Source organism: Poromitra crassiceps (genome assembly GCF_964638095.1).
Source record: "Poromitra crassiceps genome assembly, chromosome: 7".
NCBI classification, from domain to species: Eukaryota; Metazoa; Chordata; class Actinopteri; order Beryciformes; family Melamphaidae; genus Poromitra; species Poromitra crassiceps.
The window spans coordinates 29,875,913-29,890,340 of NC_139628.1; the positions used below are offsets into that span (position 1 = coordinate 29,875,913).

A 14,428-nucleotide genomic window follows, 5' to 3' on the forward strand; every position below is an offset into this window, starting at 1 on the left:
ACCCACTGCTGACAGGTATTAAATAAAGCACAGAGCCAGAGCAAGCTGCCCAACAACATGGTCCAGTGAAGGAACATGTTAATGCTACAACATGTCAATATACTAAGAACAATAGCAATACCAATGCACACTTTTTGCAGTGAAAAGGAAAAAGCCTACCGACGCAACACATTTAGAATACTAATCTGGTACTGTTGCAGATGCAGGCATGTAGGATACCAAATAATTGATGAACGTTACTTATTTTTTCCTTATTTTTGATGATCAATTGTGCCAAAAAAAAGGGGGGGGGGGACGACACACTAGTACCATCAGCCTCATTCTGGCTGTCACTATGCAAATTCTGTTACAACAGGTTGTGTTAAAAAAAATAACATACATCTGTTATAGATATAATATATTGTAATAACAGGTCATTTTTAAGAGTGCAGTTGATTTATTTTTAAGTATCCAGTGGGAAGGACCAGGTATCCAGGTAAGTAACACTAAGTATCCAGTGGGAAGGACCAGGTAACCAGGTAAGTAACACTAAGTATCCAGTGGGAAGGACCAGGTAACCAGGTAAGTAACACGAAGTATCCAGTGGGAAGGACCAGGTAACCAGGTAAGTAACACTAAGTATCCAGTGGGAAGGACCAGGTAACCAGGTAAGTAACACTAAGTATCCAGTGGGAAGGACCAGGTATCCAGGTAAGTAACACTAAGTATCCAGTGGGAAGGACCAGGTAACCAGGTAAGTAACACTAAGTATCCAGTGGGAAGGACCAGGTAACCAGGTAAGTAACACGAAGTATCCAGTGGGAAGGACCAGGTAACCAGGTAAGTAACACTAAGTATCCAGTGGGAAGGACCAGGTAACCAGGTAAGTAACAGTAAGTATCCAGTGGGAAGGACCAGGTAAGTAACAGTTTGCCTTCTTCCTTTCTTGAAACTGAAATAACCCAGCACTCTCATGTGTTGAGATTAAACACGTACTCACAATAGCCTGAGATAAAACACACTTATTGTAGGCTGGACAGATCCTGGATCTGCTTTTGGTTAGCCATTATTATTATTATGACTATGCCATTGCAGTGGATAGGGGGCAGTAGTGTCCTTCATATCATGTTCTCACGTGAATCCAGCTGCCCCGCAAGGTTAGAAGAAGTTAGAAACGGCTCTGGAAGTAGTACACGACATAATTGGACATGCGTAGAAACGGCTCTGGGAGTTGACGATTACAATAAAACGTTGTACACTGTAAATCCTATTCACACTCACCCAGGAGGCTGAGTGATGTCACAAGTGTTATTCGCCCAGGTGGCTTTTTATTGAGCACATGCCGGCTGCTTTACAAAAATGAGTCTAGATGCAGCTATGTGTGTGGGGGGGGAAAGGCTTCCTCCTGTCCGATATCTAACCTGACTCTCTGGTATTGTGAAAACAATACTGCCCCCACCTGGCAGAGTCAGGTTACCCCGATATCTCCAGAACTCAACAACAAAGACAGTAGTTCCTGTACAAAAACTCAAAATCAATCATGTAGGAATGGAAAATGACTTTTTATTTCTTCCAAAAAAAGAGAGAAAACAAAATCCCTAGAATAAACAAATATACTGCTGTAAAATAAAAGCCCATGATTTTTTGTTTTTATTTCAACTGTAACATTTGTTTGCCTTTCCATGCTCGATACAATCCATATATTTCTGCTTTAAATAAATAGAAAAAAACAACAAATGTACAAAGAGTTTTGGGGGGAGGAGACAGAGAAGAGAAAGAGAGAGCCAGAGATTAAAAGGTGTACTTCGCACAAAATCATTTGGCATCATTGACAATTCATGGCTGATCCTGATGTCTGGGGAGTCTGTTTACCCCAACCCCCCTGTTTGAGTCGTAATCATACCTATACTGCTGTAATAACGCTAATATCTTTCATGATCAGAAAAATAAAGAGTAAATGAAAAATAATGTCATTGCAGATTATGAGAGTATGTATGTAAGCTGTGCGTGAGTGTGTGTGTATTCTCTATATACAGAATAGTGAGGCAGCAATCCAAGGGTTCTTACCAAAAATCACACAGATGTAGAAAAAACAGAACGTGCACAAGAAGAGATCGTTGATTCGACACACCGACTCACTGACAAAACGAGGGGATTTATCAGTTTCTCTCCCCTTTCTTTCGTATCAGTTCGTTGTTTTTTGTGGGTGGGTTTTGACACTATATCGCGGCCACGGCTGCAATGTGTGCAGCTGCCCACAGATGGCGCCACAACAGTGGGAAAATCCACCGGACCAACTGCCTTGAGGAGATGCGCTGCAAGTAATAAATGTGACATCTTTGGGAACAGTAACACAGCAAAAAAAAAAAAAAAAAAAAAAAAAAAAATTGGCGCTCCATTTTGCTACAGTGGCTCATATGTATATCGACGGTAGAAACATCCGTCAAATTCAGTTTATCAACTTATGAAACCTGCTTTTTATGGACAACAAGTGGCAACGATTTGCCCTTCATCTCGTCCGTCCGGCCGGTCGACAAGACGGTACGTTTTTAAACGGGGACAACAAGAGGAGAGAATTTACCATCGTCGTCATCATCACCATCACCGTCACATCATGCTTTTTGGAAAAAGGGAGAACAAACATCGACAACGATACAACCATGCACTCGCTGACCGCAGAGAGAGAGGAGGGGGGGGGGGGATCCTGGATGGGATGGTCTGGTCTCATTATCATCTTCTACCTGGTCTTCAACTACAAGCAGAAACCAGCCATGTTACATTATGGCATCAAGGTTCTCCACATCTCCACCTGCTCCTCCGAAAAATTCATATTTTACAACAGCGCAGAGAGACGGCAGCAGCTTCACAAGTCAAGCTGGGACAACATGGGCAGGAACAGGGATAAGAGCAACACTCCCTCCTCTCTCAATAGCTATGGTACTACTGAGGCGGCTGTAACCAGAGTGGTCCAGTGGAGCTGCTCAGGAGACACCAGCAGGGGGAGCTATATGTGGAACAGCGCAAATGTGAAGCTGGGGGATGGGCCTGTGAGCCGAGCCGAAACCCTTTCCCTGGATAAAGTACATCAAAAGTGATCTGAATTACTGGCATGATAAAGCTGCAATAATTACTGGTAGTTAGTAGAGGAGCCGATAACATTTCCGAGACTCCAAAGTAATGATCTGACCGCCGTAGTCTCCTCTTCCACACACACACGCTCCCTCTCTCTGCCCCGCTTTAGTCCATTTGAAAGCAGTTCCGACACACAGGCACAGGAAACCTCATCTCAACAGGCAGGGCTGGATTCCATGCAGTTTCTATATAAAGACCACGACGACGACGACGACGACGACAACAAAACGTCATCGGAGAGGGAAAGAACGGAGAAGAAAGTTAAGGACCGACCGAGAGGAACACAAGACGCGGATTCGTCTGGGAGAAACAGCTGTGCTCATCGAAAAACTCCCAACGCCAGAGGACTCCAGGAGTCGGCCCGATGCAGGTCCAACAGTTGGCTTAGCGTTTGATTGGACCTGTATTGTGGATGTGTTGTTGTGGTTTACACCATCAGGACCATTTCATTGGCGTCAGGAAAGATGGCCGTCACACAAAAGTACCCCTGGTACCTCAAATACTTTCCTCCGATTGACTAAACATTATGGCAGTTATTTTATCATCCTGTGTACAAAATCACACCATTTGGGACTCTAAGCAGGTTAATGCAAAATACCGTTCAACCAAGTTCAGGCCCTCTAAGCCTGATCTGAGGTCAGTTTTGCCTCCATCCCCACTGGTTTCCCATTGAGGTCCAGGGGCAAGATGACCCGCTTGTGGATCAGCGGACTTCCCTTAGCGATGTCCCAAATCAGCAAACCAGAGTAGAGACAAAAGGACAGCTGTCCTAGGAAAAAAAGGACACCGTGGAACAACGAGGAGAACCCGATGCGGCGCCAAAACACCGACATTCATTAAGAACATCATTAGTTTCACAGGCGGCGGCCATCTTGAGAGCCCAAAGGCAACGGGCACCTCCATCTGGATCGTCCAGTTTGAGGACGGAGAAGTCCCACCATGTCCACGTTAGGGACAAAAACCAAGCACAAAAATAAATATTGCTTTAGTAACAGGGCTGGAGATTTCGAATTGAGTGGAACGTCAGATCACCGGTTAGTTAACTGCCAAAGTGGCTAGTTGGGCAGACAACTTACCGACCACTGGTCAAATCTACTGGCATTTGACTAAAGCTGGCTTCCCAACCTGCTTATTATCGCCAAAGGTGATTGGCCAAGATATTGCTCCTACAATACCGAACTTGCGCTTTTTTTCCACGCAAACAACTAACCGCTTGTCACAAAGGGGGGGGGGGGGGGGGGGCGATTTACAAAAGACCTGGATATCGAAAAGCATCCGATTTGCTGTGTCGTGTTCAACGGTCCGATCGGAAGAGGATTCGCAGGCTGCCGACATCGCAGCGAGAGGCACGGAGACGGCCGAGTGAGGACGTGAGGAACTGGGACGCCGAAGAGGTGAAGAGTGCGCTCCAAGCTGGGCCCCCGGGTCGGCAGAGCCCGGCTCCGCACGAAGATTTCGTCTACAGCTAACAGACAGAGATAAGAGACACACCGAGATAATAGAGCTATAGTTACTAGACACTGGCAGAGGACTACTGTAGGAACTAGGAAGTGTGCTACAGGGGTTTTGGAGGGGGATACTACTGCAGGAAGCCTGCGACAGGGTTGGAGGAGGACAGTATGAGGTGAGTCTAGAGCCAACACAAGACCGCGACAAGAAGCGTCTAAGAGCAATACCTAATCCAACAGCGACAGCGATGAGATGGAAGTAGACAATCTAGACAGAAAGTGGTTATTATTATGATCTTTTAACATATCTACACACAGCAAACAGTGACAGAGCGGGTCTACATGAGCATCGTAGAGCTAGAGCAACTAGACAGGGCTGAGAGATTGGAGCACATAGTCTAGAGATAGAGGTTTACGCAGCAGAACATTATGGCGGATGCAATAAGACTGGACTAGCTATCACTGATGGTTAGGAGGCGGAGACTGTACTGGGACTCGGGACAGGACTAAAAAATAGATATTGTTTGTCTACTGGCCACAGTCGCCGGGGCAACCCAAGATGCACGAATCGCCATTACCAGCCGTCTCCTGTAGATGTTTAGACTAGAACAGGCCCTTCATACAACGGTTGGTTCGTAATAATTTAGATAAACTTGTTAATCCAACATCGAAATTCACCAGATTTTGGTTGCCGTTAATTGATTAGATGGCTTATCTCTGCATGGGAACCCTGTAGTGGAACTTGGCGAGGCTATCTAGCGCTCACAAGCGTTAGGTTGAGACAACGGTATCAAGTCACTGCAAAACCCCAAACTATCCAGACAAATATCAAATCTCTCTTTCAACTTTAAGCCAACGCGCCAGAAAAGAAAAACAACTGCACACTATGGCAGGATAGTCACTTCAGTGCAAAATTTCTGCATGTGCATTTTGCAACAAAAACTCCATTTTACACACACACACAAAAAAAAAACACACAAATAATATAAGGAAAAATAAAAGAAGCAAATATTGTGTCAAACTCGCTGGCTTACATTTAGTCCAAAATGTGACCCTCAGAAATAGCCCTCTATGGAAAACATACATACGCTTGTGTAAGCACACACACATGAACACACACTAATTATGTGCATTATGCACAAATATACAAACAGTCCAAATCGTGGCAACAGATGCTTTGGCAGAGGAATGGCCACGACCTCTCACACGTTTGACCCGCCGGGGTTCAATTGGCTCCCCGAGTGAAAAAGAACTTCCTGGAAAGCCCGGAGCGAGAGGGCGGGGCCAGCGAGAGGGCCGACACGTGTGGCTGTTCGCTTGGCTCACGGCGCAGGATCGCACTTTAACCGCCCGCCCACTTCAATTCAGTGCAATATATTGCAAAGGAATTGAAAGGCGACTCGCTAACGTTCGGCTCACTCTAGTCAGTGCTGCTGTCATTGATCATCATTGGCACATCGTGTGTAGTTGCTAATGAAGAAGCTCTTACGTTCGAAACCTTTTTGACGCCCGAGCCTGGTTGGTCAAGCTGAGACGACACAACGAGACGAGTGGAGGTGAGCTGAGAATACGGACACACACAGAAGACAACGGGGGGCGCTGGCGGTATACAGCTAGCTAGCCCCGGTGATGCTAACAATTTCTCTTTAGGCGACGTAATCAAATCTTCAAAATCGTGGGGTTTAGATTGGGTTTACAAACAATTTGAAGTACCTGACTGACGTGAATGGGAATCTGTAAATGGGTGACGACTGTGTAGCCCGGCGGTAGCATGTTTTTGCCAGCCAAACCTGTCTTTCTGTGTGTATCTGTAGCTTTAGGGAGAAAAACAACATACAAAAGACTTCAGTTTAAAGAACGCATCAACAAACTCTCGACTAGTACTAACAGTAAATGGGTGGACACACTGACTTTGCCGTCTAGTTCAGGGGAGGATTTTGATGAGCCGGACCCATCGGACATTGGGGTGAAACTGCAGAGGGAACAGACTGAAAGATACAGATGTATATCAACAGACTGGGCAAACTAGGGCAACACACCGACAAGAGCCGATCTCTCACTGATTGGACAGTTATGGTCGCGGACAGCGAATGAGGGAGGGGATAGAGGAGGAGGAGGAGGCGGGGCTTGTTTTCAATCTAACGGGTTCGTTGCAAAGCGTTGTCTGTGTCTGAAACTCTTACCGCACACACACATACACACATGCACACACACACACAAACACAGGCACTCGCATGCATACAGACACTCGTCCTCTCCTAAGTGCTCCTCAGTTGCCACAGTAGCCCAGAAAGGACAAATAGCACCAGTATGAAATAAAGCAATTCGACAACGGTGACTCTCATAGGTAGGATCTCCTCACCCACTCTCTCTCTCTCCACCTCTTTATCGCTCACCCTGGCTCTCCCTTCTCCTGCTTTGAAACGTCACTCCCATCGATAGGATTTGTAACACAAGTTAGACCCGTGGTCCTCAAACTGTTTCACGTCATGGACCCCTAAACTGACACCAATTAGATCGCATTTGGTAAGATTTTGTCCCAGGGTCGCCCGTCTAATAAGATTTTTGCTTTTACTGTCGATGTTTTATTACAGAAAGTGTATGAAAGCCATGGCCAAAAATAGCCACACATTGTTGCCATTGTGTTACTTACGCATGGAACTATAGTGACAATAAACGATGCCCCTTTTTGCTGGCGACACCCTGGAACCCCATCGAGGAACACCGAATTATGACAACAGAACAAAAAGAAGCTACAGTGCACGCGCACACACACACACACACACACACACACACACACACGGAGTTGTTTCAGACAAAGACAAGCAACGATCATATCTCCCACCTTTCCCGGGCCCCTCCCCACCCCATCGCTCTGTCCATGTGGTCTCCCCCTCCCCTCTCTCATCCCCTCTCTCCTCCGCTCCTTTTTTGGTGTCGGTTGGTTTTCTTGCCGTCTGTCCGTCTCTCGCTCACTTTAGCTCGTTCGCATTGCTCTGCTGTCCGTCCGATCTTCCTGTGTGTGTTTTATTCTGCTTGTTTGTCACTTTTGGCACTCTGCTTCCCCCTGACTGGATTACATGAACTGCATCTGGAGAGGGAGGGAGGGAGAGAGAATTATACTGTACAGTCCCTCCAGGTATTTCAGAGGTTGTTGTTTTTGTGTGTGACTGTTGTGACTTTTTTCAAAAATTGCAATACAATTTGTGAAGTTTTATGTGACCGACCCCCCCCCCCCCCCCCCGTAAGGGTGAGTTGTAACTTGCCTGGGGCCTGCCTGATGGTTAAATGAGTGTAACGAGTTGACAAGTCTGATTTCAGGCGACTGCCTAACGGCAACTTTCCTCAAAAATCACAATGCAATTTGCAAAGCTTTATCTGAATTTTTTTTACAGTAAAATTGCGGGAACTGGCAAAAATTGCAACTTGAGGGACCCGTTTTGCCGTTTTTGCGGAGAAAGAAAGAATTTTGAAAAGGGGGGCGCGAGGCTCCCGCAAATATTGTGGACATTGGTTGAATTTGCATCAATTATTATGATCGCAAAATCACGAATTCCTGGAGGGACTGACTGTATGTTGTTTTGATTTGATCATTCTACCAATTCAAAGAAAATTACTATAAATTACTAGGCTATAATTAATCATGCCAATAAATCAGCATGTTTCAATCATTTTTGATCTATAGCAGCAACTGATGATGTCATGAATTACACAATATAATAACTTGTCAAAATGTCTGTCTAAATGAGTCAAACATGTAATATTTTGAATGTAATAATTTCGTTTTTTGTGAGAAACGTTTTAATTACATGAAGACATTATTACTTCAAAATAGGCATAACATGTTTTGAACTGATGATTTAATAATTCTACTGAATAACAATGGAATAACTCCTAAGAAGTACAACGCAATAACTCAAGTGGTTATGTATGGCGTGGTATACTGTACCAGTACCCTTAAGTACATCAAAACTCAATTGCAGACATCTCAAAACAAATGAATGTTGCGTTGAATTTATCCTCTTGTACCCATGTTGCTCATTTATTCATTCATTTATTATTATTTTTGGCAGTATGTGTGTATGAATGCATATAATACAGCATATATGAATAAAGACAGATCGCTGTATTACAATAATGGGAATGAAAGTATGATGTTCCGGTTATGGGATGGGTTTAACCAAAAGGCCACCATGCCCCCTCTCCACACCCCACCCTGTGTGTGTGTGTGTGTGTGTGTGTGTGTGTGTGTGTGTGTGTGTGTGTGTGTGTGTGTGTGTTAGTTACCTGGGCTCCCGGCATGGGTGCGAAGGGGTTGGTGGGTCTGAGAACAGGCTGGTTGTACATCATTGGCTGAGGAGCCATCACTGGTACCCCGCCCATCTGACCCATCTGGGGAGGGACCTGGCCAGTGGACACGGACACACACACACACACACACACACACACACACACACACACACACACACACACGGAGGGAGGGAGAGACGAGAGAAGCGGGGGGAGGTGAGAGAGAGAATTACAGATAGAACAAACAAAGCATATGGACAAAACAAGATAGCAAGAGCAGAAAGACAGGAAGACAGAAAGAAAGTGAGATACCAAAGAAAGAAAGAAAGAAAGAGTGAAAGGGGGAGAGAGAGAGAGAAAGGGGGACAGAGAGAGAGAGAGACATAAGAACATAGTCATGTGGAAGTAATTACATGTGTTTTACATGGGTGTGTGTGTTTATGTACATAATATATGTATATGCATGTATGTACATATGTATATCATTGATCTTTTTGAAAGGCTGTATGTGTGTGTATATATATACTGTATATATATACATGTGTGTGTGTGTGTGTGTGTGTGTGTGTGTGTGTGTGTGTGTGTGTGCTCACCATTCCATACAGAGGCACTTGCGGTGTGGTCATGGGGAAAGCCATTTGAGCTGGGGCCTGCAGCAGCAGAGAGAGAGAGGTGGAGAGCAGGCATCAGCTAACAGGCATCAGAGACTGATCACAGCTCACACAGCACAGCCAGAGCGGCTCAAACAGCAGTCGCAAAAAACACGTCTTATCAGCCCGACTACTTGGCAGACAGGTGTGCTTCACACTATAGGTCTACAGAAACGTGAGGCAATCCCAAGACACAAACTAAGCCCTGAATTGACCCTGCTTTTCTGTCACCCGCGCCCTCACCTAACCCGATGAGAATCCTCGAAAGACAAGAAAATACATAGGCGTAAAAACACGGAGGACACGCTTGGCGCTGATGCGTGTGCACGACGACGGCGTGACGGGGCGCAGCATGGCCACTTGGTGGAATCCCGCTCGGGAGCGGTCGTTACCGCGGCTTTAAAAAGGGAAGGGGGGGGGGGGGGGGGGGGGGTGGCTCGATAGCGCAGCGTTTAGCCCCGCCCTCTGCGCTTCATAAAGGTGCTCTTATACTCGAGCAAAGCTCCGTGGGGGTGGGGCCCCGCGAGTCTCCGTGAGTCACCGTGCGGACCTCGCGCTGGGGGTGATGCCATTATACTCAGAAAGTGATCAGCATGTATTGTACAATGGTGAGAACAGCCCGTGAAAAGTCGCAATGAAACTCTGTGCAGTACTGAGTGCGCTTTCACTCTCAAACGACCGCACATCAGCACATGAAGGACTCACCAAACTTGTTTTTACTGAAAGCCGTATTTACTTCTCAGCCCTGCTAGCCTACTACTCTGTGCTGCTTTTAATCTCTCTCAATCATGCTCTCAACACAACACATTTACTTGGTGAAATGACTAAAAACGAACAGTTGCAAATCAAAGTTTATAGCCTACCACATGGGTCAAGAAATGTGGCGAAAACACAGCTCAGCGTTCAGGGCTCAGTGGCTCGAAAGCGGACATGTTTGGAGAGAAGCTGTGCGCTGCTCGCGCTGTGAGGAAAAAAATGCGAGTGCCCGACGGAGCTAGCGAATAACCACGCCCAACAAATTTACGTCATTTGACGCGCCCGCCCCTCGCTCCACCCACACGCCCTTCACGGCAGGGTGAGCATAATTCCCCCTTTAATCACCTTCGCTACAGCTGAACGGGGATCTAAAACTTTGCGCGACGGGCAATTTGTATATCGTCATGCCGACGCACAACTGCAACGACGCAGCGCATTTCACCACGGAACATTTGTGAACATTTTATATTCACGACACGGCGTCAGATCAATTAGTGCCCCGAAGGAAAATAAGTATAGGAGATGTCGTGCACAACAGCAGGCAATTATTCACTATTAAACAATCACAAATATGCATATGAACACTGAACAGACTCATCGCCTACAGTAATTCTGTGTTATTGTTTTTTTTAGAGTTACACAGTGCACATACAGGCAGATATCCTGGCAACCTGTCTAAAATACAAAAGAATCTGCGTTGTTATTTCTCAGTGGTGTCGTGGGGAACATCTGCTGGCACTCGTGGACGTTCTGAACTGCCCTTTACGCACCGACACTTCAATCAATGTTTTAAACTAATAGCATCTTGGCGAAGGTATGAAAAGGGGCCTGATCTGAACAGACGGGTCTCGAAGAGAAGAGAAGGGAGAGGAGGAGGAGGAGGAGACCATCCTCTGCCAGAGAACCTCAAGCTAAAAGGAGGTTTGGTGGTGAACGAGCACATCTGATCCCGGGAGCCGATCGATGCGATCGATTTGGCATCGGCTTGTAAATTCCGGCCTCCGGGGGGAGAGGGAGAGGGAGAGAGAGAGAGAGAGAGAGAGAGAGGCTGTGAAAGCTGATCATAAGCATCGATCAGTGCGAGCTGTCTCGACTCTAGCCTGCGGCAGCTTTGCTCTGCCAGAGCGCTGGCCGGCTGCCAGAGAGGCGGAGACAGAGAGGCAGAGTCAGCCAAAAAACAAACAAACAGGTGAATTTATCCATCGCATGCATTTAGCGCTTGCTCGGTAAATACGTCTGGCGGCTTTGCTTTAGCGTTTGAAGCCAAACCATCGGCTCAGTTGGATTAGTCTCAGTGTAAGAGACAGACCGCTGGGTTGCGCTCAGGAAACGTAGACGCTCTTAAAAACGTCTCTCGGAGCCTGTGGCGGCTTGTTCTGTTTTTTTTTTTTTGTTTTTTTTTACTAAACTACATCTGCCTGCTTGTCTCCCTAGATGACATTCGACTAGTCCCACCACACTAGAAACACGCACGCTCGTCCACCTGGCTGTGCATCTGTCTCTCTTTCCGTCTCTATGCATTTACTGCACTTCAGTCTGGACTGTTTTATGACGTTTCGCTTATTAATCTTTCACAAGGTCCAACAGTGTCTTCAAACGTCAAATTCAAGGACTTTTCAAGGAGCTTCCGGGCCAAAAATTCCCCACAAATTCAATTTGAGGCACGGATCACGGTTAATTAGTGTTTCAACACAGAATGTGTATAATGAGAAGTAGCAGGCTTTACAACTGTTTTCTAAACTGTGCTGTGTTAAACATATTGACTAATGTTAAGTAAAAAAAAATCAAAAAGATCTCAAAAGTCTAATATAGTAGTATATATCAATCAACAACAAAAAAAGAAAGTAAAACAATTATACAATATATATATACACAGTATATATATATATTGTTTGTGTGTTTGATACCTTGTTTTTGTATTTATGGAGTATGTAGTATGTGCATATAGAGTGTATATATATATATAGTTTGTTTATCTATTTATTTCCTATTTTCACTGTATAAATCTACAGGGAACTATAAAAAAGATTGAATGTAAAAAGGGTAGGCGCTATAAGCGAAGGCTTCAGCCGCCTTTTCGGTCACAATTAATCCATTTTGGTTTCGTCAATGCTTCATAATCAATGACTTATTGTTTTATTTTTTTTCTGTTTGCTTTCTTTCATCATATAATAACAACTGTATTGAATTGTATGTTAAAGCAGCTACGAGCAAGATTTTCGATTGTTATTAAACAGTATAATTATAATGTTGATGCATCACATCTTACCTATAATAGTAGCTGAGACCAAAGCCGTGTGAATTGGAGATTGCTCTCTTGATGATTATAGAGTCTGTGTCTGTCTACTAACCTCGCGTCACCAGGCTCTCTCTCTCTCTCTCTGTCTACCGGCGGGCCGGATAAACCCGGAAGTGAAACGAAACGGTTTACGGGCAGCTGCCTGCCTTCAACCGTTTCGCTCTGCCTAGCAACAGACCATAAACACGGAGAACGCCATGCAGGGGCTTGCTACTGTCGCAAACATCTCTCGTTATATTCTAACAGTTTGTTTGGAAGTTATTTTGTTATTTTGTGGTTATGGCCGAAGTGGCTGCCGCAAACCGTTTCATTTCACTTCCTGATCTGCCCCGGCCGCAGACAGACTAATCGTCAAGACAACACTGGCCGATTCACTCGGGGTTCAAGCGAGACTACTCGGCGTGGGTCTCGTCTACTATTAGAGGTAAGATGTGATGGATTGATATAAACTGTTTAATAAATCGAAAATCTTCCTCGTAGCTGCTTTAAATTGATCAAAATAAACTTATATATAACTTATATATATATAGTTTTCAAAGCAGCTTCAATGACCCATGTCTGTCTATTTTCAAAAACTTTCCTAGCCAATATTGAATAGTATTTTTCCTTGAAATGCCCATCCCTAGTCTATATCTGTATGCTTCACCTAGCTCTCCCCCTCGACCTGTGTATCAGTCTTGTTATCCTTCGTTCTGTCGTTCTCTCTCAGGTCGTCTGGCTGCATATTGGCCCATGCATTTTGAGTCATTCAAAACCAAATGATTTTCTCTGCCTGAACCTCTGCCTGCTATTCATGTTCCCTCAGGAGGTGACCTCCCTCTCGCCCGGACTTCTTCACAAACGCGCCTTGCGTTCCTGAGCGGCGTGCATGGTGAAGTAACAGTGAAGGAAGTCAAGGCTTTGCTGGCTTCCATTAGAAGTCTGAAGCGAGTGAGTTCAGGCGGTGCTTAGATAGATAGATAGATAGATTTATTTGATGATCCGTTTAAAAAAAAAAGCCATACATTAAATGTACATGCAATTCCAAAAAGGCATCAAGGATAACACAAAAAGTAGATAAAAACTTAATTCCGTTGTGGTCCTTGGTCTTAGACATACAGTACATTAAATATACAGACATTGCACCACACATACTGTAGTTTCCTAATAAAATCTGGCTATCTAGTACTAAAACATTACAGCATAACAAAAGAAGACTAATTAATACAATACGCTTCTGGTGGGAACATCAGACTTGGGAGTTTGATGCATGACAGCCTGCTTCTCGCCACCTGTGATGTCTTACCTATTGAGACAGGTGTTGCCGTTACCTATTGAGACAGGCGTTGCTGCCAATTCATCGGATTTATTCCTATCCATGGTGTTGATGTTTCGGAGGTGTATGTTGACAACAGTCAGACGTGACAGCTTTTCATTCTTGGGGACAAAATATTAACAGTTCTATTCATATTTCGCCCTCTGAGGGACCAGGAATCTTTAACTGTCATTTGTCCATGAGGGACACTGTCGTGTTGCATGCTTTTGGGTTTGCTTGTCTTGCTAAAGCTACCTTGTTTCAGGCAGCGTACGGCCTACCTTGTTTCAGGCAGCGTACGGCCTACCTTGTTTCAGGCAGCGTACGGCCTACCTTGTTTCAGGCAGCGTACGGCCTACCTTGTTTCAGGCAGCGTACGGCCTACCTTGTTTCAGGCAGCGTACGGCCTACCTTGTTTCAGGCAGCGTACGGCCTACCTTGCACTGCAGAGACCTGGTACGTACAAGTTCTTCTTGGCACATTTTTCTAGAACTTTAAAATTGTTTAAAGAAAGTGACCTTGTGATAGAGAGAGAGAAAAAAAAGTCTCAGTGTGCAGGATTTACTGAGTTCGGGTATGA

General features: G+C 45.1%; 1 protein-coding gene across 3 annotated transcripts in view; it reads right to left on the reverse strand.

The window, feature by feature from the left end:
* Window positions 1-7,475: 7,475 nt before the first annotated feature.
* The window catches only part of LOC310779291 (phosphatidylinositol-binding clathrin assembly protein), a 135,449-nt gene continuing 128,496 nt past the window's right edge, over window positions 7,476-14,428 (reverse strand). For all 3 annotated transcript variants that reach the window (XM_083639816.1, XM_083639815.1, XM_083639814.1), the window contains 3 exons: window positions 9,443-9,499; window positions 8,847-8,963; window positions 7,476-7,650 (listed from right to left, as the gene is read on the reverse strand). In XM_083639816.1, the coding sequence (XP_083495942.1) occupies window positions 7,636-7,650; window positions 8,847-8,963; window positions 9,443-9,499 (189 nt within the window). In that variant the 3' untranslated portion in view covers window positions 7,476-7,635. The remainder of the gene's footprint in view (window positions 7,651-8,846; window positions 8,964-9,442; window positions 9,500-14,428) is intronic.